We start from the raw sequence: 27,892 nt of genomic DNA, 5'->3' as shown, positions 1-27,892 counted from the left end.
AGGGTGTCGCGGTCCGGTGCCTCCCATCTTGTAACGATGACGTCCTCTTCTTTGCTTCCCAGTGCAGGCGTACTGCTCTGCCCTGTTGAGGGCAGAGCAGAGTGCTGCAGTGCGCAGGTGCCGGAAGAGGTCCAGCGCCTGCGCACTGCAGTACTCTGCTCTGCCCTCAACAGGGCAGAGCAGTATGCCTACGCTGGGAAGCAAAGAGGACGTCATCGTTACAAGATGGGAGGCACCGGACCGCGACACCCTCCGGACCTGGACCGCCCCTGGGTGAGCATAATGTAACTCGTTTTTCTTATCTTTCAGGTTACATCGGGGGCTTATCTACAGCATTACAGAATGCTGTAGATAAGTCCCTGATGGTGGTGGTCGCATCTCATAGCCCAAAAAATAGGTGACAGATTTCCCTTTTAAACAGGCAATGAAATGTTTTCCTCACAAAGACAATCAGCTGTGATCCCCTTGCTGTCCTGTCTGTATACTCTCCTTTGCTCCCACCCACCGCCCAGGGGATGTGGTATGACCAGACTATGTCCCTGTACAGTCAGACGGCCATTACACAGCAGGGGCACCCTTATAAGATTATCTCAGCACAGGAACATTTTGTTTATACAGGTCCAATTGAGGAAATTATTATTATTCCAAGATCTATTGATTAAAATGTACTTTGTTGGAAAACCATTTAAGGTGTTCCTCCTGTTGCCCTTCTGATGTCCTTATCTGGCGCTTGGTTTGTGAAGGCAGATCTGTACAGTTGCTAAGTCAGCAAGTCCATTGACTTTAGTGCATGAGTCTTATTATGATTTATTGTACTTGTGCTTGGTACATGCTAGAAGTCATACAGTCGCCTTTACAATTCTGTGCTATTGCATCCTTTTATACCCCATACAGGGTGGGGATGTATACATGAAGACACTCATTATAATAAAGGTTAAATCTAATTTTGTTTAAAATTGCATTCCTTTCCTTTTTTATTCAGTAGTTACTCACAGCTCCCACAAATCTGCAGGAGGCATTGTACTGACCCTTGGCCAAGGTGATGTAGGTCAGCTGGGTTTAGGAGAAGATGTCATGGAAAGAAAAAAGCCAGCACTGGTATCCCTTCCAGAGCCTATAGTCCAGGCTGAAGCAGGAGGAATGCACACAGTGTGTCTTGGAGCATCTGGTAGTGTGAGTTTACATCATATTGGTAATATATGGGCCTGTGTGCACATTGCAGGTTTTGTCACATTTTTTTCTCCTGCTCAGTTTTGCCCCAAAACCTAAAGCGTTGCCTAATTCCAGGACAGTGAATGAGGATCCTGAAGTCTCGTGCACACGTTGCTTATTTTTTCCTTGCAGTTTTGAATTTGTAGCATGTCCTATTCTTTTAGGGTATGTGCACACGTAGTAAAATCTACTGCGTTTTTCGCAGAGGTTTTGGCTCTGTGGAAACGCAGCAGATTCTGCTGCGTTGTACAGTACCTTTATTTTATTCGGTCGTCCATGACAGCACCACCTGAGAGAGGGGATCCGCCCTTTAGGAACAGGAAACCTACAGATACAAAAAGGGTGGCACCTCTCCCACGCATCAGTTGGTTTCCTGTTCCTAGAGGACAGGACTCTCTACAGATCGTCCGTCATGGAGTCGTCATGAATGCCCAGGCCGGCTGACCGACCCAGGTAGCGAGGGGGTCTCCTACCTCGGTCAGTGCTGGGTCCCTGGAAGCGCCACGGTGGGGCCGGGTAGGTCACCACGGCAGTGGACGAAGCAGGTGGAGCAGGGGTCCGGTGGATACCGTCTCCGGAAAGCCAGCACCTGGTATGTATGCCCCGGGTTTCCTGCTGCGCTCCCCCGGGTCCGGTCCTCCCGGTCGATGCTGGCCCCTGGCGGCGGTCATGGCGGCGTGCGCGGGGGCTAGGAGGCATTCCGAGCAGGGGCGCTGCGCCGGCTCCTTCGCGCGCGCGCTCCCGCAAGGCTCTGGTGAGCGGCGGAAGGGGCGGAGCCAAAAACGCCGATACTGGAAGTCGGGGGCCGGCCGGCCTCCGATGCGCGCCGCGGGTGCACGCCTGTCCGGGGGTCGCGCGGCGGCCTGGGTAAGGTGGGGGGGGGGCCGGAGCATGGGGGAGGGAGTGCGTGAGAGGATCCCGAGTGGGTGGTGCTATGGCCAGATACCTGCTGACCCGGACACCAAGAGGCCATATAAGGCAGATGGGGACGCTGCTGGGGTGCTTCCGAAGGCCCCAGCGATGGATACGACGGAAGCCCCCATAGACCAGCAGGACGAGGCGCAGGAGCGCCTGCAAAAACAGGCCACGACAAAACCGCATACAAGTGGCCAGCAGAAGAAGCAGAGACGAACAAGCGACCAAAGCCGCGAAAGTTCCTCCAGGCTAAAGGATCCCCCTGCCTCCCTCCGTGATCCGGTACCTGCTTCATCTGCATGGGTAAGAGATCTCCGTGAATGTACCCTCATGCAGTGTTCCCTTATGTTTTTTTGCAGGGGAAGAAAGCTACGGGAAAACAGAAGCACAGGGAATGTGCCCTCTGTAGTTCCCCCCTACCAGATGGCCACCCTAAAAAATTATCCCAGCCATGCATACGACAGACGGTAGGGGTTAATAAAAACAGGGAGTCCAGGGGTAGATTGTCAGGCCCTTATACTCTCCCCCGTTTATGCAGGTAGCGGAAGAGACACCTGACTTCACTTCAAGCCTGAGAGAGATGATCAGGGCAGAAATGAAAGTCTTACCTCAAGGTGAACCTTCTAGGAGAAGAGAGGCTAGTGGTTCAGGCTCGGAGGCCTCAGTCACCCCTAGGAAAGGTGACAACTCCTCGGACTCCTCGGCCTCCTCGTCGTCTTCCTCGGATGAAGACTCCAGCCGGTTCTGCTTCCCCTTAGATCAGATGGACAGATTAGTGAAAGCAATACGGTCCACCATGGGGGTAGCGGACAAAAAACGGGAACTCTCAGCACAGGACATAATGTTCGGGGGTCTAGACCCCAAAAAACTCAGAGCTTTTCCATTAAACGATAAAGTCCAGAGCCTAATTGACAGAGAATGGAAGAGACCGGAAAAAAGGGGCACCATGCCACCAGCCTTTAAGCGGAGATACCCCTTTGATAACCCGGTAGTAAACAGATGGGATAAAGCCCCGAAACTAGACGCAGCAGTAGCCAAAGCGTCCAAAAAATCCGCCATACCATTTGACGATATGGCCTCCTTGAAAGATCCGCTAGATAAAAAAGCAGATACTTTTCTTAAAGGGACATGGGAGATGTCAGCAGGCGCATTAAGACCAGCGGTAGCTGCCACCTGTACAGCCAGATCCATGATGGTCTGGCTAGATCAGCTGGATTCCGAGCTAAAAGACGGAGCTTCAAGAACATCTATTTGGAAAAGTTTGCCGATCATTCAGAATGCCGCGGCGTTTTTAGCCGATGCTTCAGCAGACTCTGCAAGAATGGCGGCTAAAGCCGCGGGTCTATCTAATGCAGCGCGAAGAGCGCTCTGGTTAAAATGCTGGCCGGGAGATATTCAAACCCGGTCCCGTCTCTGTTCTATTCCTTGCGAGGGGGAGTACCTATTCGGCCCCGTCTTGGACGAATTATTAGAAAAAGCTGGAGATGACAAAAAGAAATTTCCCAGTCTCCCGAACCCCTCTTACAGACGTCCCTTTACTAGGAAAGGTTTTTTCCGGAGAAGGCCGTCCAGAGATCAGGGCAGATGGGATGAGAAAAAAAGGAAAGGTACAGGATTCATGTTTGGAGGGGGGCGCCAGGAAGGTCCAGCTCGGGATACGAAAAAGCCGCCCCAATGACTAGTTGCCCCGGTAGGAGGGAGACTAGCTGCCTTCTACCCATCCTGGTCTCTGATCTCTAATAGCAGCTGGATATTGGGGATAATAGCCGTGGGACTACGACTAGAGTTTTCTAGGGTTCCCCTTGATCAATTTAAAATTACCCCACTCAGGTCTTCTACTTCAGAACAAGCTGCCCTGGAGGCTGAGGTTCATGACCTGTGCGCCAAGAAAGTCCTAATAGAGGTTCCAGAGGGAGAATGGGGGAAGGGATTCTACTCCCCTCTGTTCCTGGTCCGCAAACCAGACAGCTCCTTTAGGACGATAATAAACCTTAAGGCCCTCAACAAGTTTCTGGTCATACGTCCATTTAAAATGGAAACTATTAAATCTACAATAAAATTGCTGTTCCAAAACTGCTTTATGGTGGTGTTAGATTTAAAAGACGCATACTACCATATACCCATCCATGCAGGCCATCAGCGGTTTCTCAGAGTGGCGGTTCAGTTGGATGGGTCAATTCGACATTTCTAATATGCGGCCCTCCCCTTTGGAGTGGCAGTCGCTCCCCGAGTATTTACTAAAGTGATAGCGGAGGTCATGGCCCATCTACGTGAATCAGACATTCTGGTGATCCCCTACCTGGACGATTTTCTTATTGTAGGCAAAACGGCGAATCATTGTTTACAACAGCTACAAAAGGCAATGTCTGCCCTAGAACGGTTAGGATGGTTGCTGAACGTCAAAAAATCTCGGTTGCAACCAATGAGAGTCCAACAATTCTTGGGCCTAACCCTAGATTCTGAGAAACAGGAATGCCGTCTGCCTCCGGAGAAGCTTGTTCGCCTCCATTATCAGATCCTGAACGCCTCCAATAACCCCACCATGTCCCTCAGGAAAGCCATGTCCCTTCTAGGCTCTCTCTCGGCCTGTATCCCGGCAGTCCTGTGGGCCCAGTTTCATGCAAGGAAACTACAGAGCGAGGTCTTATTACATCAAAAAGTCCTTGGGGGTTACTTGGAGGGACAGCTAACCTTGTCCCGTAACACAAGGGAGTCCCTAGAGTGGTGGTTAGACAAGGATAATTTGTCTAAAGGGGTGCCCTGGGAGTATAACGTAACCCGCATAGTCACCACGGATGCTAGTCCTTCCGGTTGGGGAGCTCATATGGGTGAAATACTAGTCCAGGACCAATGGCAACATCATCAGTTAGGAATGTCGTCTAACCTAAAAGAATTGACAGCAGTGGAGCAGGCAGCTAAAAAGCTCCTTGTGTATCTAGAGGGCCATAACGTGCGAGTGTTCTCCGACAATCAGGTCACCGTGGCATATATCAATCACCAAGGCGGGACCCGTTCCAGACCCCTGATGATTGTAGCAGAGCGGTTGTTCCAACTAGCAGAACAATACTTTCTATCTTTAACAGCGTTGCATATAAAAGGAAGAGACAACATCACGGCAGACTTTTTAAGTCGCAATCAGCTAAAGCAAGGGGAATGGTCCCTAAACACCTCCATATTCAATCTGATTGTACAAAAGTGGGGATATCCAGAGGTAGACCTCTTCGCCACCAGAGACAACAGGAAATTGAAACAATTCTGCTCCCTAAATCCTCTGGCGGTAGATGCCTTCCTGATAAAGTGGGACTTCAGACTAGCATACGCCTTCCCTCCCCTATCTCTTCTACCCCTGGTGATGAGGAAAATCAGGAAAGACAGAGCGAGGGTTATAGTTATAGCTCCATTTTGGCCCAGGAGAGCATGGTTCTCATGCCTCAGGACCATGTCGGTGTCCGATCCTTGGGTTCTGCCGGACATCCCGGATCTCCTGTCCCAGGGCCCAGTCTTCCATCCTCAGGTGGCTGGCCTACATCTGACGGCGTGGAGTTTGAACGGTCATTATTAGAAGAGAAGGGCTTCTCCTCAGACCTAATTAACACCCTACTTAAGAGTAGAAAAATCATTACCACGAAAATTTATGTTAGAATTTGGAAAAAATTCCTTCAAAACTCAGGAGTAGTCGCTGGGGATTCAGCACCTATAATTCAGATATTACAGTTCCTACAAAAAGGTCTGGACATGGGGCTTTCTACCAGTACCCTTAAAGTACAAGTGTCAGCCTTGGGGGCCCTTTTTAGCTGCAACATCGCTGGTAATTATTGGGTAAGCAGGTTCATTAAGGTGGCAAGTAGATCCAGGCCAATAATGAAGGAAAGATTCATGCCGTGGGACTTGAACCTAGTCCTCACTGCTATGATGGAAACCCCATTCGAACCTATCTCGTCGGCTTCCCTAAAAAAACCTGTCCCTCAAAGTAGCCTTCCTGGTAGCTCTAACATCAGCCCGCAGAATAAGCGATATCCAGGCATTATCTAGGCGTCCTCTTTATTTACAGTTCAAAGAGGATAGGGTAATACTTAGACCTGATCCAGCGTACTTGCCTAAGGTAGTTTCTAGTTTCCATAGGACACAGGAAATAGTTCTCCCATCCTTCCTCCCTAATCCAACTAACGAGAAGGAAAAGAAACTACACACCCTGGATGTTAGGAGAGGCCTCATAGAATATCTGACAGTCACCGATCCCTGGAAGAAAGATAATGCCCTATTTATCTCTCATCAAGGCCCCAGGAAAGGTTGTAGGGCATCGAAAAATACACTAGCCAGATGGATTAGAGAGGCGATTTCAATAGCATACACCTCAAAGGGCAGGTCGCACCCGGGAAGCTGAGGGCGCATTCCACCAGGGCCATGGCGACCTCATGGGCCGAAAGATCAGAAGTCTCCATTGACCAGATATGTAAGGCGGCTACTTGGTCCTCTCCGAGCACCTTTTATAGTCATTATAGGCTAGACCTGGGTGCTTCCACAGACCTCTCTTTTTTGGTATAAGGGTGCTGCAGGCTGTAGTCCCTCCCTAAAGCTGATATTACTCTCTGTAAATCTCTCAGGTGGTGCTGTCATGGACGACCGAATAAAGTCTTAGTTACTCACCGGTTAACGGTATTTTTCGGAGTCCATGACAGCACCCGTATATTCCCTCCCTTTAGTTTAATTTGGGTGTGCACGTCTTTCTCTTGTATATGCTCACTGGTGATAAAAGTTTATAATTGTAAAGAATACTGTACATAAACCATGCATTAACCTTGAAAGTCCTCTTGTGCTCTGTAATCCAACTGATGCGTGGGAGAGGTGCCACCCTTTTTCTATCTGTAGGTTTCCTGTTCCTAAAGGGCGGATCCCCTCTCTCAGGTGGTGCTGTCATGGACTCCGAAAAATACCGTTAACCGGTGAGTAACTAAGACTTTCAATGGGAAAAAAAAAAAACGCAGTGCACATGCTGCGGATTTTACCGCGCGGTTTACGATCCGCAGCATGTCAATTGTTTGGTGCAGAAATGCTGCAGTTTTACACCTCATCCATTATGAGGTGTAAAACCGTAGATAAACCGCAGGACTTTTGTCCTGCGGATTTACCTGCGGTTTTCTCTCCAAAATCCTTACACCCAAAAAACAACGTGTGCACATACCCTTAGTGTTTTTGCTGCAGATTTCAGCCATACTAATGAGTGGTGAAAAATCTTCCCCAAAAACACTTGTAGAAACTTACCTATTTTACACTGCACTTTTCCTGCCAAGAGATGCAGAAATATCGACTGCTCTATTTAAATACCATAGATTTATACCTTTGGCTGTAATGATGAAGGGGCACTGGGCCGGGACACCACAGAAGAAGGATCAGAAACTCAACCAGCCAAGGTCGATTTGGCAGAAAAGGTGGTGCAGGTCTCAGCAGGAGACAGTCACACCGCGGCGCTGACAGCGGATGGACGTGTGTTCCTTTTTGGATCTTTTAGGGTAATTTTTGCTTGTTTAATCTGCATGAGATGTTTTCTTACCCGATGCCTTCTAATTTCTCTCCAAATGTGAGTAGACTTGCATTTCAGAATGCTCTTTTATTTAAGTTGGACTTATGGAAGGTGCTGGTTCTCTTTGCAGAGATCAAGCTTGTGTAGACGGTCCTTCAGGTTATATCTAGAAAGTGTTCTGAAGGATTAGAATCTCTAGCCTCACTCATTGTAACTCCTTGGTGACATGCACCCTAATAGTACGCATCTCCCCCTTTGAAGTGGGCTCAGGCAGTGAGCCCACCTCAGAGCTGGGACATGTGGGCTGTTTTCAACATCTGACATGTGCCTGCAATAGCTGCAGGCGGAATCGTGCTCCGCCCATGGCTATTAACTCTTTAAATGCCGCTGTCAAACATTGACAGCGGCATTTAACAAGCGCTTCGTGCCGGAAATACGTGCATCGCCGACCCCGTCACATGATCTGGGGGGGGGGTGGGTCATTAATGAGTCGACATAACCAGAGGTCTCTGAGACCTCTGTGTTTGATGCTGGATTGCTATGAGCGCCACCCTCTGGTCGGCGCTCATAGCAATGCCATCATTCTGCTACATAGAGGTGATCTGAGCATCACCTATATGTAGCAGAACCGATTAAGCTATGGTAGCTTGTAGCCTCCCATGGAGGCTATTGAAGTATGCAAAAAGTGAAAAAAAAATTCTAAATAAAAAAAAAAGTTTAAATAAACCACCCTTTCACCCCATTAAAAATAAAACAATAAAAAAATCAAACAGACATATTTGGTATCGCCGCATTCAGAATCGCCCGATCTATCAATAAAAAAAATTAACCTGATCGCTAACCGGCGTAGTGAGAAAAACTTCAAAACACCAGAATTAGGTTTTTGTTTTTTTTTGTCGCTGTCACATTACATTAACGGGCGATCAAAAGAACATTTCTGCACGAAAATGGTATCATTAAAAACGTCAGCTCGTTGCGCAAAAAATAAGCCTTCACACAACCCGAGATCACGAAAAATGGAGACACCACGGGTATCAGAAAATGGCACAATTTTTGTTTTTTTTTTTTTATATATAACAAAGTTTGGAATTTTTTTTTCACCACTTAAATAAAAAAGAGCCTAGACATGTTTGGTGTCTATGAACTCGTAATGACCTGGAGAATCATAATGGCAGGTTTTAGCATTTAGTGAACATGGTGAAAGGAAAAAAAAAAAACAATAAGTGTGGGATTGCACTTTTTGCAGTTTCACCGCACTTGGAATTTTTTTCCCATTTTTGATGTTGTTCAAAAGTACAACTCGTCCCTCAAACCCGCAAAAAACAAGCTGTCACTTGGCCATATTGACTGAAAAATAAAAGATGGCTCTGGGAAGAAGGGGAGCGAAAAACAAACGCAAAAAGAAAATGGGCTGCGGCGCGAAGGGGTAAAGGTTGATACAAACTTATTTGGGCAACTATCAGCAATTTGCATGATTAGGCTTTAGACAGCACTCCTTTTTTTTTTTTTTTTTCTTCTTAGATGAATCTCCAGGGAGGTGGGTGAATACTCAAGATATTCAAGATGCCCAACTTGTTATGGAGACTTTTATGTTCAAGGCTGTGTTTTTGGGAAAACGTAATATGCAAAGCAGAGAGCAGTGACGAGGAGCAAGACCTCAACTACAATGTCTACTGATGGGTTTCTGATATGAACTACTCAGCATTTTTTTTTTTTTTTTTTTTTTTTCCCCGTGCAGCACTGACTTGAAATAACTCCATATTGAATTGGGTCTCTTCAGTGTCAGATATTCTTTCCCTCCCCACTTCCCAGGCTACAGTGGGTACAGAAAGTATTCAGACCCCTTTAATTTTTTCACTGTTTCATTGCATCCATATGGTAAATTGAAAAAAGGTGTGTGTGTTTTTTTTTTTTTTTGTTTTTTTTTTCTCATTAATGTATTCTGCACCCCATCTTGTCTGGAAAAAAAAAAGCAGAAATGTGGAAATTTTTGCAAATTTATTAAAAAAAAAAAAAACCTGAAATAACACATGGTCATAAGTATTTTCATACCCTTTGCTCAGACACTCATATTTAAGTCACATGCTGTCCATTTCCTTGTGATCCTCCTTGAGATGGTTCTACTCCTTCACTAGAATCCAGCTATGTCTAATTAAACAGATTGATTTGTAAAGGCGCACAACTCTCTATAGAAGACCTCACAGTGCATGTCAGACCAAATGAGAATCATGAGGCCAAAGGAAGTGGCCAAGGAGCTCCAGAGACAGAATTGTGGCAGGGCACGGATCTGGCCAAGGTTACAAAAGAATTTCTGCAGTACTCAAAGTTCCTAAAAGCACAGTGGCCTCCATAATCCTTAAATGGAAGATGTTTGGGACTACCAGAAGTCTTCCTAGACCTGGCCGTCCAGCCAAACTGAGCAATCGTAGGAGAAGCGCCTTGGTGAGAGAGGTAAAGAAGAACCCCAAGGTTACTGTGGCTGAGCTCCACAGGTGCAGTAGGGAGATGGGAGAAAGTTCCACAAAGTCAATTATCACTGCAGCCCTCCACCAGTCAGGCCTTTATGGCAGAGCAGCTCGACAGAAGCCTCTCCTCGGTGCCAGACATATGAAAGCTCGCATAGAGTTTGCTAAAAAAACACATGAACTCCCAGACTATGAGAAATAAGATTCTCTGGCCTGATGAGACGAAGATAGACCTTTTGGTGATAATTCTAAGCGGTATGTGTGGGGGGAAAACCAGGCACTGCTCATCACCTGCCCGATACAATCCCAACAGTGAAATGTGGTGGCAGCATCATGCTATGGGGGTGTTTTTCAGCTGCAGGCACAGGACGACTGGTTGCAATTGAAGCAAACATGAATGCGGCCAAGTACAGAGAGATCCTGAATGAAAACCTCTTCCAGAGTGCTCTGGACCTCAGACTTGGCCGAAGGTTCATCTTCCAACAAGACAATGACCCTAAACACACAGCTAAAATAACAAAGGAGTGGCTTCAGAACAACTCTGTGACCATTCTTGACTGGCTCAGCCAGAGCACTGTCCTAAACCTAATTGAGCATCTCTGGAGAGACCTGAAAATGGCTGTTCACCATCCAACCTGACGGAACTGGAGAGGATCTGCAAGGAAGAACGGCAGAGGATCCCCAATTCCAGGTGTGGAAAAACTTGTTGCATCATTCCCAAGATGACTCATGGCTGTACTAGCTCATAAAGGGTGCTTCTACTCAATACTGAGTAAAGGGTCTGAATACTTATGACCATGTGATATTTCAGTTTTTCTTTCTTTAATAAATTTGCAACAATTTCTACATTTGTTTTTTCAGTCGAGATAGAGTGCACATTAATGAGGAAAAAGTGAACTTTTTTGAATTTACCAAATGGCTGCAATGAAGCAAAGAGTGAAAATTTTAAAGAGGTCTAAATACTGTCTGTACCCACTGTATACTAAAGGTTTGGACACTACTTTCAGAGAGGCCACCAGTATCTGATCAGTTGGTGTGCGGCAATTAGTCAGGGGTGCAATCAGCTGTTCTGATGCCAGTGATGGTCGAAACTTCTGCCATGTTCAAAGTGTTTTATACAATGGTATACAATATTAAAAATAGGCATATTTTGGGAAAATATCCTTTTCCCACCAAACTCTGCGACTGGCTGGAAGAAACAAACTGCTAAAACCTTAGCCCAGCTGTGTGAAAGGGCCACAGTGCATTTGTAACTGACACATTGACGTTTCTCTGGTACTTTAGCTCTTTCCCATTATGTTGAATGCAATTCTGTGTATTGCTATGCTTGATTCTTGTCTTATTGCATCTTGAGCATAACTTTATTTATATTTTACTGTACGCAGGATAACAATGGTGTTATTGGTTTACTTGAGCCAATGAAGAAAAGTATGGTGCCCATACAAGTTCATATAAATGCACCAGTTGTCAAAATAGCCTCAGGTGAGTGAATGTTAAAGATGACATAATACTGATTTGTGATGGTTACTTGTGCTGTAAATCAATTATCTGGTTACCTTGAAACCTGTATACTACATATTGCACATGGTGTATCCTGCTATACAATTTTCTATGTAATGGTCTGTTTTGTACAGCTGGTCTTATATTATATTTTTTTTTTTTTTTTTAATATATAAAGGGAATGATCATCTGGTGATGCTTACCTCAGATGGGCACCTTTACACATCTGGCTGTGGAGAGCAGGGCCAGCTTGGGAGGGTGCCAGAGAGGTTCACTAATCGAGGAGGACGTAGAGGCCTAGGTTAGTTGTGTGTTTTGTTTGTCTTTTTTATCTTAAAATTCATTTTTCCAAGCATACTTTCTAAATTTGACACTGGGCATGTAAAGACATAACTGAATCCTGGCTGGTAGAGTAGAACAAATGCATTTCATCTTGACACATTTATCCCTTCCAGTCCTATTACAGATGATTTACATCATGGAGTGGGTTTGGGTGTATGGAGCAAGGTCCGAAATCAATCCCTCTCCAAACAGGGCAGGTGCTATCTGTTACACAGCCTTCTGCCTCTAAGAGCAGTGAGTGGTTCTGAAATCCGCTTACTGTTGACCAGTTTAAATGCCACTGTCAGTGGGTGCTGGTGAGTTAGGCCTGTTTAACACTTCCGTTTTTGACCATCAGTCAAAATCTGCCGTCTTTAAAAAAAAAACAAAAAAAAACGGATCTGCCATTTTTTTTGGCGGATCCGTTTTTTTTCCCCATTGAGTTGCATGACCGGCGGATCTTAACGGATGGCCATCCATTGGATCCGTTTTTTTGCGGATCCGCCAATTTTTGCGTCCGCCGACATGCCTGGACGGACCATGCAACATTTTTTTTTGCTGCAGGATCCACATTTTACAGTGCGCATGTCCGGAGAAAGGAATTCAGTCAGAACTTGAACCCTGAAATCCTTTCTGGCGGACGGAAAACATTGTCTCTCCCTCCCCCTCTCTTCCTTTAAAGTTGTTCTCCCTCCCTCTGTCTCCCTCCCTCCCATCAGTTAGGAACGGATCTGCTTTCCGCCATTTTGGCGGATTTTAACTGACACACAAAAAAAGAAGTGTGAAACAGCCCTTAGTCTGGCAACCAACAGCCTGCTCAAGTTCCCATGCCTGCCATGACTCTGCTCCTGATGACCAATCTATGGCTGGCACCACTACTGTATTGCATATGTGAGTAGATGATCACAGCAGGCTCAAGTCCCTAAGGAAATTTAAAAAAAAAACAAAAAAAAAAAACTTGAAAAAGAAGTGTTTAACAAAAAAAATCCCTACAGTATGTGGTATTACGGTGTCCATAAGATATAAAATTCTAACCACTTAAAATATAACTGACTGGTTTCTAAAATGCTGTAAGGGGTGGGGGGGAATAAAGACTCCAGTGTTTGTGGTTACTGCAACTCTGCGCAAAAAAAAAAAACTACCAGTGTGTATATGTTTGTGTGTCATGGGTGAAAGTCTTACCTGTAATGGGATTTTTCGGAACCAATGACAGCATGCTTATATTCCCTCCCGTAGAGTGTGGCTGAGCACTTCTTTCACTAGTATGTAAAGTCACATTGGGATTGTGATGGTGTTGCGTGTAAAATTTTGTATTGTTCTAATAACCATTGCAGGTCCTTTCGTGCTCTGTAATCCAACTGATGCGTGGGAGAGGTGCCGCCCTTCTATGTCTGTAGGTTTCCTGTCCTTGAAGGGTGTATCCCCTCTCTCCTCGTGGTAGTTATCACACATAATTAATATTTCCCACAAGACTAATTTACATCTGCATCTTTTTTTTTTTTTTTTTTTTTTTTTTTTTGAGGTGAAAAGTTTGGCAGCAATTATTTTATTTTTTTTTTGTCGAACAAATTTATAAGTCCTGTTTTTTTTAGGGATCTATTCAGATTTAAATTAAGTTTGAGGGGCTTATATATTGGAAATTCCATAAAGGTGGAAACGTAATTTTGAATCTTTTATCGCGTCATTTTAACGATCCAGTTAAATTTTTATTTTTTTCATTTTTTTTTTTTTAAATTTTTTTATATATTGATCGGGCGATTCTGAACGCGGCGATACCAAATGCGTTTCATTTTTTGGTTTTGTTTTTTTAACTTTTGGCATGCTTCAATAGTCTCCATGGGAGACTAGAAGCTGCAGTTGTCCAATCGGTTCTGCTACATACAGGCGATTAACAGATCGCCTGTATGTAGCAGAAATGCTCACTTGCCACTGGGCGGCGCTCATAGCAATCTGGCTATGACAACCATAGAGGTCTGCTGGAGACCTCTGGATCACATGACGGGGTCACCGATGGGCGGGATTTCTGGCACGCTTGCCGGAAGCGCAAGTTAAATGCCGCTGTCAGATTGACAGCGGCATTTAACAGGTTAACAGCTGCAGGTGGATCGCATTTCCACCCGCGGCTCTCAAAACAGCTGACATATGCCGGGAAAGATGTAGGCTCAAAGGGAGGGATTCCGATGTGGGCGTACTATTATGCCCAACGTGGGAAAAGGGTTAACGAGCGCACCCCCAAATACTTCAAAACCTGTTGTCAGGAAATTTTAAAACCCTTCAGGTGCTACACAGGAATTAAGGCAAAGTGGAATGTGAGTCTAATATATAAAGCTCAATGTGGGTGTGTGTATGTATGTCTGGGATTGGCATCCGCACCGTCGCAGCTACAGCCACAAAATTTGGCAGTGTCACACGTCTGGACCCCGAGAGCATCCTAAGCTATGTTGTGAGGCAAATTTTAAACCCGCGCGTTCCAATTCACCAAACAATTTTGCCCCTATCTACATAATATTGGGGGAAAAAGTGAAAGGAAAAGTGTTGGAGGCAAATTGACAGCTGCCAGATGTGAACAAGGGGGACTTAAAGAATGAGAACGATGGCGCCAAAGAGTATATACCGTACAGTTGCTAAGGTGGGGCCCTGACATGGGATACTCACCACAGACGGGGATATGAACACACACACAAAATGCGCCACGCACTACCACGTGCTTCAACACATATACCACCCTCAGCACACATTTCACCATACATACACCAACCTCGCCACTCAAAACTCGCTACACTGTCCCAGAGCTGTTTAAAAGACGAAAAATGAGCTGTGATTGGTTGCTATCAACAACAGTTTTCTTTGTAGAGAGTTGTGGTAACGGAGGCCTTTTATTATTTCTATGGTGTTATCGTCCTTCTGTAAAGCTGTAAACAACGCAATTTATTACTGTGCCAACACAGACCACCCTCTGACACAGACTGCAGGGGGAGCCCAGTATCACACAGGATAGGATTAGATACACAGCTCAGCACACAGAATAGGATTAGATACACGGCTCAGCAGACAGTATCACACAGGATAGGATTAGATACACGGCTCAGCAGTCAGTATCATACAGGATAGGAATAGATACGCAGCTCAGCACACAGATAGGATTAGATACGTAGCTCAGCACACAGTATCACACAGGATAGGATTAGATACACGGCTCAGCAGTCAGTATCACACAGGATAGGATTAGATACACTGTTTTTATTTGCAATATAATCATTATAATTTGTTATAACTAACCACAGTTGGTTACTATGCCCAGGCAATGTTGCTTTAGCCCCAAACTTTACTTTTGCAAGAGGTAACACCAAAAAATAAACCCCACAGTTTTAGTTTGTTTAATGAATAAGGATTGAATTCCAAAAGACATTTGTTAGATTTGCACATTTTTTTTTTTCTTACCCATGCCACAGTGGTGCGACTTTTTAAAATCCTCAGACTTTTGTATCTTATTCAACACGCTGGATTTTCCTCTGTTTTCTACCACAGTTTGTTACCCACTTTTTTTTTTTTTTTTTTTTTGAGTGTGATGATACCCCACGTATAGTCAAAAAGTTTTATATGGCTTGGAACAGGAGGGGTACCATTTGATTTTTGGAATATTATATTTGCAGAGCCTGTGTGGTTCAACAGAAAACCCCCATAGATGTGGTGTGTGTTGGTTTTTTTTTTTTTTTGTGTAATTTATACCCTCTAATGTATTTATCTTGTACGTTCAGAGGAACACCGTTTTATTGCACTAGTTTTTGTAGTAATTGTCTGTGTACACATGTTACCCTTGGTGAAAAACTGGCATTATTAGTTTCCTGACAAATTTACCCAGTAGGAGTTGTTTGAAGGCAGTTTGTTGGGTTTTTGGCATACATTCATGTATTAGGAAGGTGCACGTGTACCCTGTTGTGCTGTTGCACATTTTATACAATTTTACACCTTATTTGGCTCGCTTGGAAGGGATAAATTGAGGGAATGACAAGACTGCTATTGAAACCCATGAGGGACTCATCAACTGCAACATTTTGCTTGGGTATAGGAATTACATATTTTTCGGATTATAAGACGCTCCGGATTATAAGACGCACCCCAAATTTTGAGGCGAAAAATGGGAAAAACTTTTTGTAATAAAATGGTGGTGCTTTTTATATTCCATGCATCTTATTGCTTACCGGGGGTGGTGGCTGCGGTGAAGCGGGGTCGCTGCAGGAGAAGGCAAGAGTGGAGTGTTGCTGTAGGCCGCAGACTGGGATGAGGGGGTGTTCCAATGTGCCGCACAGTGCTGTGCTGTTCTGGTGGCGGTGCTGCGGGGGGGCTCTACCTACATTTTGTGAAGGGCCAGAGCCCCCACAGTTCCATGTTTTCCTGTGCGGTGGACTCCGGGAAAATGGCTGCTGGGGGCGGCGCATACGCAGATGGAGATCTCGTTACCAAGATCTCAGATAGCCACATTGTAAGACTCACCCCCATTTTCCCCCCAAATTTTGTGGAATAAAAGTGCGTCTTATAATCCGAAAAATGCGGTAAATGTTGTAGAAGGAAATTTGAGGCTCTCAATTTGATAAGGCGATCATAGTTGGGAGAGCTTGGGAGTTGTTAAAACAAAGGAATCTCATTAGGCATTCATAACTGACTCGGATCATACAAGCGAGGTCAAAATTGTTGGTACCCCTCGTTTAATGACAGAAAAACCCACAATGGTCACAGAAATAACTTGAATCTGACAAAAGTAATAATAAATCAAAAATCTATGCAAATGAACATCTGACATTGCTTTTCAACCATGCCTTCACAGAATTAAAAAAAAAACAAAAAAGAAAAAAAAAACTTCCGGAATAGGCCTGGACAGAAATGATGGTACCCCTGAAAATGTGACAAAAGGGACATGTTAAATCACGGTGTGTCCACTAATTAGCATCACAGGTGTCTACAATCTTGGAATCAGTGAGTGGGCCTGTATAGAGATTGGGGAAGAATGTATTTAAAATGAACTAGAAATTTGACATCACTTGGATGTAGCGTATCTCTTTTCTCCCAGAAACTACAAGGGGGGGGGGGGGTGCATCATGGTATTTTGTTCACTGAGATACACTATCACAGTGTTCAAAAGTCAGGGAGCAATAGGAATAATTTCTGCTTGTGCTTGCCGTTTTTACTTATTTTTGAGGGCCATGGGATGGCGGATCCAGGATTAAGGTACCCTGAGGGGCTTGGGGACATAATTTCTTTCTGTCATGCTAGATCATGTCAGAGAAGAGATGATTTTTAAATGGGACTTCAATTTATTTATTTTTTTAATGTGATCACCGTTATTTGTTGAATAATGGCAGTCTCGCGATTGGGTACCGGAAAAAACTACCCTGATCGTCTGCTAACCCGTTAGCTGAAACTGCAGATATTTTCTGACGCTGTGGGGGGAGAGGATGTTAACTTATTTCTCAGCATCATTAAAATGAGAAATAAGGCTGCTGTTAAAAGGCATATCAATGGTCGTTAATGGGTTAAACATTAGTTATTCTATTTATTGCTGTCCTGTAAATTTTTGGTAAATTGCCTCTTCATTAATGCTGCATTCAAGAGCTCTTCCAATCTTGACATTGTGTATCTGTATTATTTGGACTTATTTAAAGGGAATTTGTCACCTATTTTTAGCCATATGAGCTTGCTGCCACCGCCATCAGGGGCTTATCTGCAGCATTCTGTAATGCTGTAGATAAGCCCCCGATGAAACCTGAAAGATAAGAAAACAAGTTAAATTATACTCTCCCGGGCGTCTGGTCCGGCGCCTCCCATCTTCTAGCGATGACGTCCACCTTCTTGCTTCTGCCGTGGCTCTGTCGCAGGCGTACTTTATCTGCCCTGTTGAGGACAGAGTAAAGTACTGCAGTGCGCAGGCGCCGGACCTCTCCGACCTTTCCCGACGCCTGTGCACTGCAGTACTTCACTCTGCCCTCAACAGGGAAGATTTAGTACGCCTGCGCAGGAGCCGAGGGAGAAGTAAGAAGGAGGACGTCATCACTAGAAGATGGGAGGCACCGGACCGCGACACCCACCGCGCAGATTCCCATAAATGAATAGCTTACATTTCACTTTAATTTATGTATTTAACCAATATTCTCTTTTTGCAGAACGGCTATTAATTCCTCAGTGCATTCAGTTGAAGGCTAAAGGGTGCGGGCGTGTTGTTTTTCAGGACGTATTCTGTGGTGCATACTTTACTTTTGCTATCTCACAAGAGGGCCATGTTTATGGTTTTGGCCTTTCCAACTATCATCAATTAGGTGAGTTTTTTTTATTTTTTTTATTACTACTTGCTCGTCACTTCATTGTGTGCAGAATTATTAGGCAAGTGAGTATTTTGACCATATTATGTTTATGCATATTTCCCAACTCCAGGCTTCAGAAACTTGAGTGCTTATTGAATGAAACACATTAGGTGATGTGTATTTTTGTCATCAGGTAGGGAGTGGCCTAAGGATACATAGTAACATAGTTATTAAGGTTGAAGGAAGACCAAGTCCATCTAGTTCAACCCATATCCTATCCTAACTTGCCCTAATATGTTGATCCAGAGGAAGGCAAAAAAACCCCATGTGGCAATCAGGAAGCTTCACATTGGGGAAAAAAATTCCTTCCCGACTCCACATACGGCAATCAGACTAGCTCCCTGGATCAACGCAATATTAAGGAAACTAGTGTATATAACCTGTAATATTATACTTTTCAACTTTATCAAGTTGTGCAGAACTATTAGGCCGCTGGTTTTCCTCAGGCAAAAGGGACAAAACAGGAAGTGGCCAGGAACCAGTTATCCTCCAGTGCTGTCATATTCTTCAACTGCAACCTTTTTGTAGTGGCCAAAAGTGCAAGGTGCTGAGTGCTCAGAGACCTGGCCAAAGGAAGGCTGAACCTGACCACCACTGATTATGAAACACTTGTTGAAATGACAATATTGGGCCAAGAAATATCTGAAAACTCACCCACATGACCCCCTTTCCCAAGTTTTATGGACTGAGATTAGTGAATCTTGAAGGGCTAGATGGATGTGTTCATATGGATCAGTGGTAAGCACAGATCTCACATTTAACTTGGATGCCAACAACTTGGAGGTGGGCTACTGACATGGGCTTTTATTATTAAAGATGATCTGATTGGACCTTTTCGGGTTGAAGATGGATTTGTGGTAGGTTTTTTTATTTTTTTTTTTTCCCCAATACAGTCAGATTACCAGATCACCAGTGTAGCCAAATTGTGCAGCTAGGCCCTATAAGTCACGGACACTCGGCGAAAAGAATGCATGCTGATCGTGAGCATAAACTTTTCTGTTAATTCCCCTGTGAGCAATATTTTTATACCCTTTAAAGAAATTTCGGGGTGAACCTAAAATGCATGGCAACCTTTTCAGGTGCACTTAGTGACCTTCTCTAGACCTTTGAATTCACATGTCCAACTGTTCAAACTTTCAGTACTTTTTGCACAACTTGCTGTTTTCTAACAAAGAGCTTAATGGCCAAGTTCACAACAGGCGTTTTGATCCATTAATCGGCCAATAAATTTTAGAGTTTAATTAGAATTGGTATGTAAACGGTCTTCCACATAATGCTGTTCACATTTTGATGACACGAGACCAAGACTCCATTCAAATGACCAAGAATTCGCCATTGCGAGGTTTTAAGCAGGATGTTCTGAGATGGAAGTGGCCACTGAGCTTAGAATTGGTGTCAAAAGCAGGTTGCAACTGACTGGACGAGTCACAGAAAGGCAGAGAAGTGAATGTCATTTGACCATATCCCCACACTTTTGACCTCTTTATTGTGAGCAATGCTCTTCGGAACCGGATGAATGCCACACAACTCCAGGCACCCAAGTGTCACAACAGACCATTAGAAAACGTTTAGATCCGCATGTACTGTGTACTAGACTACCTGCAAAGGGTACCTGACCACATTGCCAGGGACAAACATGGGCCAGGGAGCATCTAGACTAGACAAAGGATCAATGGGCCTCAGTGCTGTTCACTGATTAGTCGATTTCACACGGAGTGGAAATGATGGCTGCCAACTATGTTGGAGACATCAAGGAGAGCGCTGTGCATCAGCCACTGTCACAAGACGAGCCTTTGTGGTGTTTGTGTGGGCTGTTTTCTAGTTAATACAGAACTGCCTTACACTTTGGTACAGTGACAAGCCCGTACTACTTGAATAACATTAGTCCTGTCACAGAGCTTCTGCATGAACAAAACACAGGCCTAATTACATCTTTGTGGACAACCATGCTCCAGCTCATCAAGGTTGCATCATTAGGGACTAGCAGATGGAGACTGTGGTACTGCAAATGGAGTGGCCTGTACTTTCTCCAAAGCTGAATCCCATAGCCTATAGTATCAGCTGAGTTGTCATGTGGAGGCACGTAATTCTGTATCTTAGAAATATAATGACCTGAGGGTTGCCCTTCAAAAAGAGTGGGATGCCATGCCTCTGCAGGCAAAAACTCTACTTCTGAACAGCATGAAACGTCAAGCTATAATTGTTGCTCAAGACCACATGACAAGGTGAGACCTTGACATTTTTGTTGGGGTATACCTACCACTGTTTGCTATTGTTTGAGATGAGGAAATTGCCATTGCATGCTTCTACTTAAATGCAACACTTTCATGATAAAATCTCACTGTAGCGTGAAATTTTTACACTGTGAATTTCGGGCGAAATTTAACACTAACTTTGTGATTAGTATATGTTATGACCATTTTAACTATCAATCCTTTCCCAGTGTACTACCCGTAACTGTTTCTCAGCAATGCATATGAGAAGGTTTCAAATTTGATGTAATATTTTCTTAAGAAAAATATTAAACTTAACGAGACTACTTAACTTCTTTATCTATACTTTGTTTATTTTTAACCTGTCTATATCAGCCTCCTGATCAATTCCCAAATCTCCTGCCAGTTTTAATAAGACCTTTTGTTCCACCAGTTGCATAGGAAAAAAAGTCTACATCCTTTCCGAAAACCATGATTTTTATGTAGTACATACAATGCTCCATTACTTGCACCAAAGAACAATGTTCCAACGCAAAAAAAATGTAGCTGAATGTTTAATACCGCCTAATAAATCGAGTGTCTACAAGCAACTCAAGGTTGTCCGCATGGGTTTGGCAAACAACTGTTTGCAGGTGACAAGGTTATGGTTTGGCTTTGGCTTTATCTCCTAGCAGCGCATTTAACCCCTTTCTGACATATGACGTACTATCCCGTCCATGTGCCCTGGGGCTTAATTTCCAAGGACGGGATAGTACGTCATAGCGATCAGCGATGCTCACGGGGGGAGCGCCGCTGATCGTGGCTGGATGTCAGCTGATTATCACAGCTGACACCCGGCACTATGTGTCAGGGGCAGTCACGGACCACCCCCGGCACGTTAACCCCTGGCACACTGCGATCAAACACGATCACAGTGTACCGGGGGTTTAGGGAAGCATTGGCAGGGAGGGGGCTCCCGCCGTACTTCCCTGAGACCCCCGCAGCAGCGCGATGTGCAGCGCTGCTGCGGGGGCCTCCTTCCCTGCAGGTCCCCGGATCCAATATGGCGGTGGGGGCCAGCAGGGAGCCGGCTTCCTCACTGCCTGCAGAGCGCAGGCATGAGGAAGCCTTGTGCTGTGCCTGTGTGAGATCGCTGATCTGTCACAGCGATCTGTGATGTCAGATCAGCGATCTGACACATGATAGTTATGTCTACTCTGGTACAATGTAATAAAGTTAAAAGTGTAAAAATTTATAAAAAATCGCTAAGTAAATTAAAAAAAATTCCCTAATTCATTTTTTGGAAATAAGAAAAAGAAAAAAAAACAAAAGTACACATTTAGCTTTGCCGCGTCCGTAACGACCCGCCCTATAAAAGTGTCCCATTAGATAACCCCTTTAGCGAACCCCTTAAAAAATAAAAATAAAGCAAAAAATAATGCTTTATTATCATGCCGCAGAACAAAAAGTACAATAACGCGCGCTCAAAAAGACGGATATAAGTAACCATGGTACCGCTGAAAACGAGCTGCCACACAGCATCATCAGCGAAAAAATAAAAGTTATAACTCACAGAATAAAGCGATGCAAAAATAATTTTTTATGTAAAATTGTTTTCATTGCATAAAAGAGCCAAAACATAAATGAGGTACCGCTGTAATCGTACTGGCCCGAAGAATAAAACTGCCTTATCAATTTTACCGCACGCGGAACGGTGTAAACGCACCCCCCCCAAAAGAAATTGTTGAAATGCTGTTTTTTGTTCATTCTGCGTCCCTAAAATCAGAATTAAAAGTGATCAAAAAATGTCACGTGCCCGAAAATGGTACCAATAAAAACGTCAACTCGTCCTGCAAAAAATAACACCTCACATGACTCAGTGGGTCAAAATATGGAAAAATTATAGCTCTCAAAATGTGGTGATGCAAAAACTATTTTTACAATAAAAAGCGTCTTTTAGCGTGTGACAGCTGCCAAACATAAAAACCCGCTAAAATAGTAAATCAAACCCGCCCCCCCCCGTTATCACCCCCTTAGTTAGGGAAAAATAATAAAATTAAAAAAAAATGTATATATTTCAATTTTCCCATTAGGGCTGAGATTAGGGTTAGAGGGGTGTTGGGGTTAGGGTTGGAGTTAGAATTGGGGGGTTTCCACTGTTTGTCAGGTGCTCTCCAAACGCGACATGGTGTCTGATCTCAATTCCAGCCAATTCTGCGTTGAAAAAGTCAAATGGTGCTCCTTCCAAGCTCTGCCATGCGCCCAAACAGTGTTTTACCCCCCACATATGGGGTATCTGCCTACTCAGGACAAATTGCAAAACAACTTTTGGGGTCCAATTTCTCCTGTTACCCGTAGGAAAACAAAAAATTGGGGGCAAAAATATCATTTTTGTGAAAAAAAAAATTTTTAATTTCACGCCCGGGCGTTATAAACTTCTGTGAGGCACTTGGGGGTTCAAAGTGCTCACCACACATCTAGACAAGTTCTGTGGGGGGTCACAAGTTTCCAAAATGGGGTCACTTGTGGGGAGTTTCAACAATTTAAGCACATCAGAGGCTCTCCAAACGCGACATGACACCCACAGACCATTCCATCAAAGTCTGCATTCCAAAACGTCACTACTTCCCTTCCAAGCCCTGACGTGTGCCCATTCAGTAGTTTTCTCCCACATATGGGATATCGGCGTACTCGGGACAAATTGGACAACAACTTTTGGGGTCCAATTTCTCCTGTTACCCTTGGGAAAATAAAAAAATTGGGGACTAAAAGATCATCTTTGTGGAAAAAATGATTTTTGAATTGTACGGCTGTATGTTATAAACTTCTGTGATGCCCTTGTGGGGGGGGGGGGGGGGAGGTTTCAAAGTTCTCACCACATGTCTAGATAAGTTCCTTGGGGGGGGGGGGGGTCTAGTTTCCAAAATGGGGTCACTTGTGGGGGGTTTCCACTGTTTCGGCACATCAGGGGCTCTCCAAACGTGACATGGCGTCCGATCTGAATTCCAGCCAATTTTGCATTGAAAGTCAAACGGCGCTCCTTCCCTTCTGAACTCTGCCATGTGCCAAAACAGTGGTTCCCCCCCCCCACATATCAGGTATCAGCGTACTCAGAACAAATTGGCCAATAATTTTTGCAGTCCAATTTCTCCTGTTACCCTTGGTAAAATAAAAAAATGAACATTTAACTTTTTTTCACAAAAAAGTACTTCAGGTCCAATTTTTTTTAAACATTCAAAAAATTCCTGTGAAGCACCTGAACGGTTAATAAACTTCTTGAATGTGATTTTGAGCACCTTGAGGGGTGCAGTTTTTAGAATGGTGTCACTTTTGGGTATTTTCTATTATATAGACTCCTCAAAGTGACTAAAAATGTGATGTGGTCCGAAAAAAAAAAAAGGGGGTTGTAAAAATGAGAAATCGCTGGTCAACTTTTAACCCTTATAATAACTTCCTAACAAAAAAATTTTGGTTCCAAAATTGTGCTTGTGTAAAGTAAACATATGTGAAATGTTATTTAAGTTTTCTGTGTGCCGTATCTCTGTGATTTAAAGGCATAAAAATTCAAAGTTGGGAAATTGCAAAATATTCAAAATTTTCGCCAAATTTCCGTTTTTTTTCACAAATAAACGCAAATCTTATCAATGAAATTTTACCACTAACATGAAGTACAATATGTCACAAGAAAACATTGTCAGAATCACCGGGATCCATGGAAGCGTTTCAGAGTTATTATCTCATAAAGGGACAGTGGTCAGAATTGTAAAAATTGGCTCGGTCATCAACGTGCAAACCACCCTTGGGGGTTAAGGGGTTAAATTATTATATAACTTAAGGAAAAAGCTGTAAGGCTCTTTCTTGTGTGTTTTTTTTTTTCTTTTTTTTTTTTTCTCTCAACATCATGTAATTTACTTTCCCCAGGGACAAAGACTACTAGTTCGTGCTATGCACCGCAGAACTTGACATCTTTCAAAAATTCCACCAAGTCATGGGTGGGGTTTTCAGGAGGGCAGCATCATACTGTTTGTGTGGACTCTGAAGGTTAGTACTAACGACTTTCAAACGGATCATTGCTACAGGTGTCAAGCTTTGATACCAATGGTCTAATCTTATTGATTTTTTATAGGAAATGCATATAGTCTTGGCCGTGCTGAATATGGCAGGCTTGGCCTAGGAGAGAATGCTGATGAGAAAAGTGAGCCTACCCCGATTTCTAAATTACCCAAGATTGCTACTGTGGCCTGTGGAGCTTCAGTCAGTTTTGCTGTATCTAAAGATGGTAAGTATTTGTCTTTGAGGTAATGCTCAATTTTGTTACTTCATCCAGACATGTATGTTAAAAGGAAGTATGAAAATTAGTTTATCTCTGACATAGAATTCCTTTTTTTTTTTTTTTTTTTTGAGCAGACCAAAATGCAAGGATTAGAGGAGAGGGCTATAGAAAACGTAAAAATTTTGTTATTTTAGTTTGAGACTGTTTCTTTCTCTGTTTATCTTTCATTTTAACTAGGTCGTGTCTTTTCCTGGGGTATGGGCACCAACCAGCAACTGGGCACAGGTGAAGAGGATGATGTTTGGAGCCCATATGAAATGACTGGAAAGCAATTGGAGAACAGAGAGATCTTGTCTGTGTCCAGTGGGGGACAGCACACTGTTCTTTTAGTTAAAGATTGTAGCTAACATTCTTCGTTTCTGGACCGTGTTGATAATCGGTTGGCTGCATGAAGACATGATTTACCTCGTTGCCACTTCAGAACATTTAATTGATTCCACCCATACTGTATTAATTACCAAATCTCAAAACATAAATTTTGGAGAGAATAAAGGACCATCGTTCCTAAAAATACTCACTCATAAATTAATATATCTTACAAAAGCAAGGAGTAATTGACCTAAGAAAATGAGACAAAAATGATAAAGACCTACTGTATTTAAATATGTATTCCCATCTCCCAAGATCCTATCCCAATATGTAGTAGGTATAATAGGAAATACTGCCAACTAGAAATGTAGTATAGTTTTTCTGATTGGTTATGTCTCTTCCCTAATCTGCAGGCATTGCAGGATTTTAGTTAGCTAGTTGCTATTGGTTATAACCATGAATACCAGAGGTCCCGCAATGCCTGCACATGAGGAAAGACATAACCAATCAGAAAAACTATAGCACATTTCTAGTTGAAGGTATTTCCTAATATTATTGTTACACCTACTACATATTGGGATAGGATCTTGGAGGTAAGATACCCCTTTAACTATACAAAAAATATCAAGTTTTATTACAAGTATCCAAAATAAGCAAAATATATTTTTTTTGTCAATAAAATGTATAATAGTGGATCAATGGTGAGAGCACCAAGGACAAAATGTGTAATTTGCAAGTAATTGGGTAGCAAGAACTGAATACAAACTTGGTTTAAGTATCACTGAACATGGAAAGAGTCAGAGTTTTGTTTCATATAACTACCGCATCACCCAATGAAACATAATGGGAAGAAACAGTATAAGGAAGTCACAGTAAGGAGGGTAAAATAATGTATAAGAATAGTGATAAGTGCTTACCCATAAAGTAATATGTCCTGGTTTGCTGCAGCCCCTACTATGTATTTTATTGACAAAAAATATTTAACCTATTTTTTATAAATGTAATAAAAATGTGTGTGTGTATATAATATAATATTATTTTTTTTTTTAAATGTCTTCATAGTTTTTGGCTCACTTTCTTAGGGTCATTTACTCCTTGATTTTTGTAGGATATAATTTATTAATATCCTTCCTGAAATGTTGGGGATATCCTCTTTTGTGGTCTTCATGTATACTTTCCTGTGTATTGATCAGAAATTCATAAAAATGATCTGCCTGTAGTCACTTCTCCCAACAGATTAACACATTTTTGATCCTCTATTTTGATCCTGTCCCGTGGCACTAACATTGCTTACAGAGTACAAAAAATTGCTCCATGCACTGTTCTTCAGACTTGTACTTGTTAAATAATTTTATTTTTTAATATCCAGTCATAAAAAAGCAGATTGCTTTATTTTTATAAGCGTGGTATGGGTGTGCATGACTGTAAAAAAACAAATTGTTTCTTTTGTTAATGTTTGATTTTACCTGACAGGGATGTGAAACATCTTTTAAAGAAACTGTCTATCTTTTGGAATAAATATTTTTCACAAGCTGTTCATTCATTCTTTTGTGTATGTACAGATCTTTTTTTAATTGATTTGTTATTGAACATCATACACAAATTGATCCTTTAATGAGAGCTTTTGACATGTTTGTAGAGTGAAAAGATGCAGATTAAGTACTAGTTATGCAATAATGTATAGTATAAGATCTATGGAAATGAGAAGCGTGGTCATATGACACTTGTATATTTGAGGAGATCAGTGTACAGCATTCTTTAGAAAAACTCACTTGGGAATACACTACTATAACTTGGTGTAATTCTGTATCAGACCAATGTAATGATCTTGTTGGTAATTATTTAATTCCACTCAGCCTGTGGAAGAGACTGACCATCAGTAAAAATGTATTCCCTCCTCCCACACACACAGCACTGGAGTAGCTCAGCTGCCTTAAATAGTCCCATCAAAACCTGTAATGGAGGTATAATAGCAGTCAATCCCACCCAGCTCTTCTGGTCTCTCCTAAAATAGGACCCCAAAATCCAGGCTCATTAAAAACCCTCTCAGTAACTTGCCACTACTAGTTCTTTTGTCTCCAGAAAATACATAATCCCAATCCCTACAATTTTAAGCGTTCCCTGAAAACTAATTTATTCAGACTGGCCTACCGCCTCAACACAATAACCTAATCTATCCCTGTGTGGCACAGTCAAAAGTTTTACCATAACCAGGTTCCCCGTATCATGTTCCCACATGCTTTATGCATCTATTAGCCCTCTGTGTCCGTACTGTTACACACTTAACGTTATGTCTGGTCCAAACAATCAGGGCAATTGTTACCACCCACCTTACTCTGTCGCCTTATTGGGGGACACAGAACCGTGGGTGTTATGCTGCTGTCCACTAGGAGGCGACACTATGCATAATCTGAAAAAGATTAACTTTGGCTCCTCCTGCAGTATACACCCCTGGACGGCGTCGGCCTTCTCCAGTTTTTGCTTAGTGTCGCAGGAGGCACACCTAAGAATTTTTTTTTTTTTTACTCCGTCTTTTTCCTGGATTTTTTTCCAAAGGACTACAGATGAAGAAAAGCGGGTCTCCAGCGAGACTCCCGGCATGGCTCCCTCCTCGGTCCCCCATTAGGGGTACCCGGTTGAGGTCGAGGTGGCTATTCCCCATGTCGCTCCCTCCCCAGTCCCTCGGGTCCTGGTTCGAAGTCGAGACCCCCCTCCTTCCCCAACCCCTTTGGGGTCTGGGTTGAGGTTGAGGAGAGGATGAAGACCCC

General features: G+C 43.3%; 1 protein-coding gene across 2 annotated transcripts in view; it reads left to right on the top strand.

Annotated features, from left to right (window-relative positions):
* RCC1 (regulator of chromosome condensation 1) overlaps positions 1 to 26,655 on the top strand; it is a 39,788-nt gene extending 13,133 nt beyond the window's left edge. For both annotated transcript variants that reach the window (XM_073564154.1, XM_073564155.1), the window contains exons 3-10: positions 983 to 1,173; positions 7,458 to 7,637; positions 11,499 to 11,595; positions 11,792 to 11,914; positions 18,093 to 18,245; positions 24,404 to 24,523; positions 24,609 to 24,761; positions 24,993 to 26,655. In XM_073564154.1, coding sequence (XP_073420255.1) covers positions 983 to 1,173; positions 7,458 to 7,637; positions 11,499 to 11,595; positions 11,792 to 11,914; positions 18,093 to 18,245; positions 24,404 to 24,523; positions 24,609 to 24,761; positions 24,993 to 25,162 — 1,187 coding nt within the window. In that variant the 3' untranslated portion in view covers positions 25,163 to 26,655. The remainder of the gene's footprint in view (positions 1 to 982; positions 1,174 to 7,457; positions 7,638 to 11,498; positions 11,596 to 11,791; positions 11,915 to 18,092; positions 18,246 to 24,403; positions 24,524 to 24,608; positions 24,762 to 24,992) is intronic.
* The last annotated feature ends 1,237 nt before the right edge of the window (positions 26,656 to 27,892 follow it).

The sequence above is a fragment of the Dendrobates tinctorius genome, unplaced genomic scaffold (assembly GCF_039654945.1).
Source record: "Dendrobates tinctorius isolate UK_male_01 unplaced genomic scaffold, ASM3965494v1 ptg000015l, whole genome shotgun sequence".
Lineage (NCBI taxonomy): Eukaryota > Metazoa > Chordata > Amphibia > Anura > Dendrobatidae > Dendrobates > Dendrobates tinctorius.
This window is presented reverse-complemented; position numbering and strand designations above follow the sequence as displayed.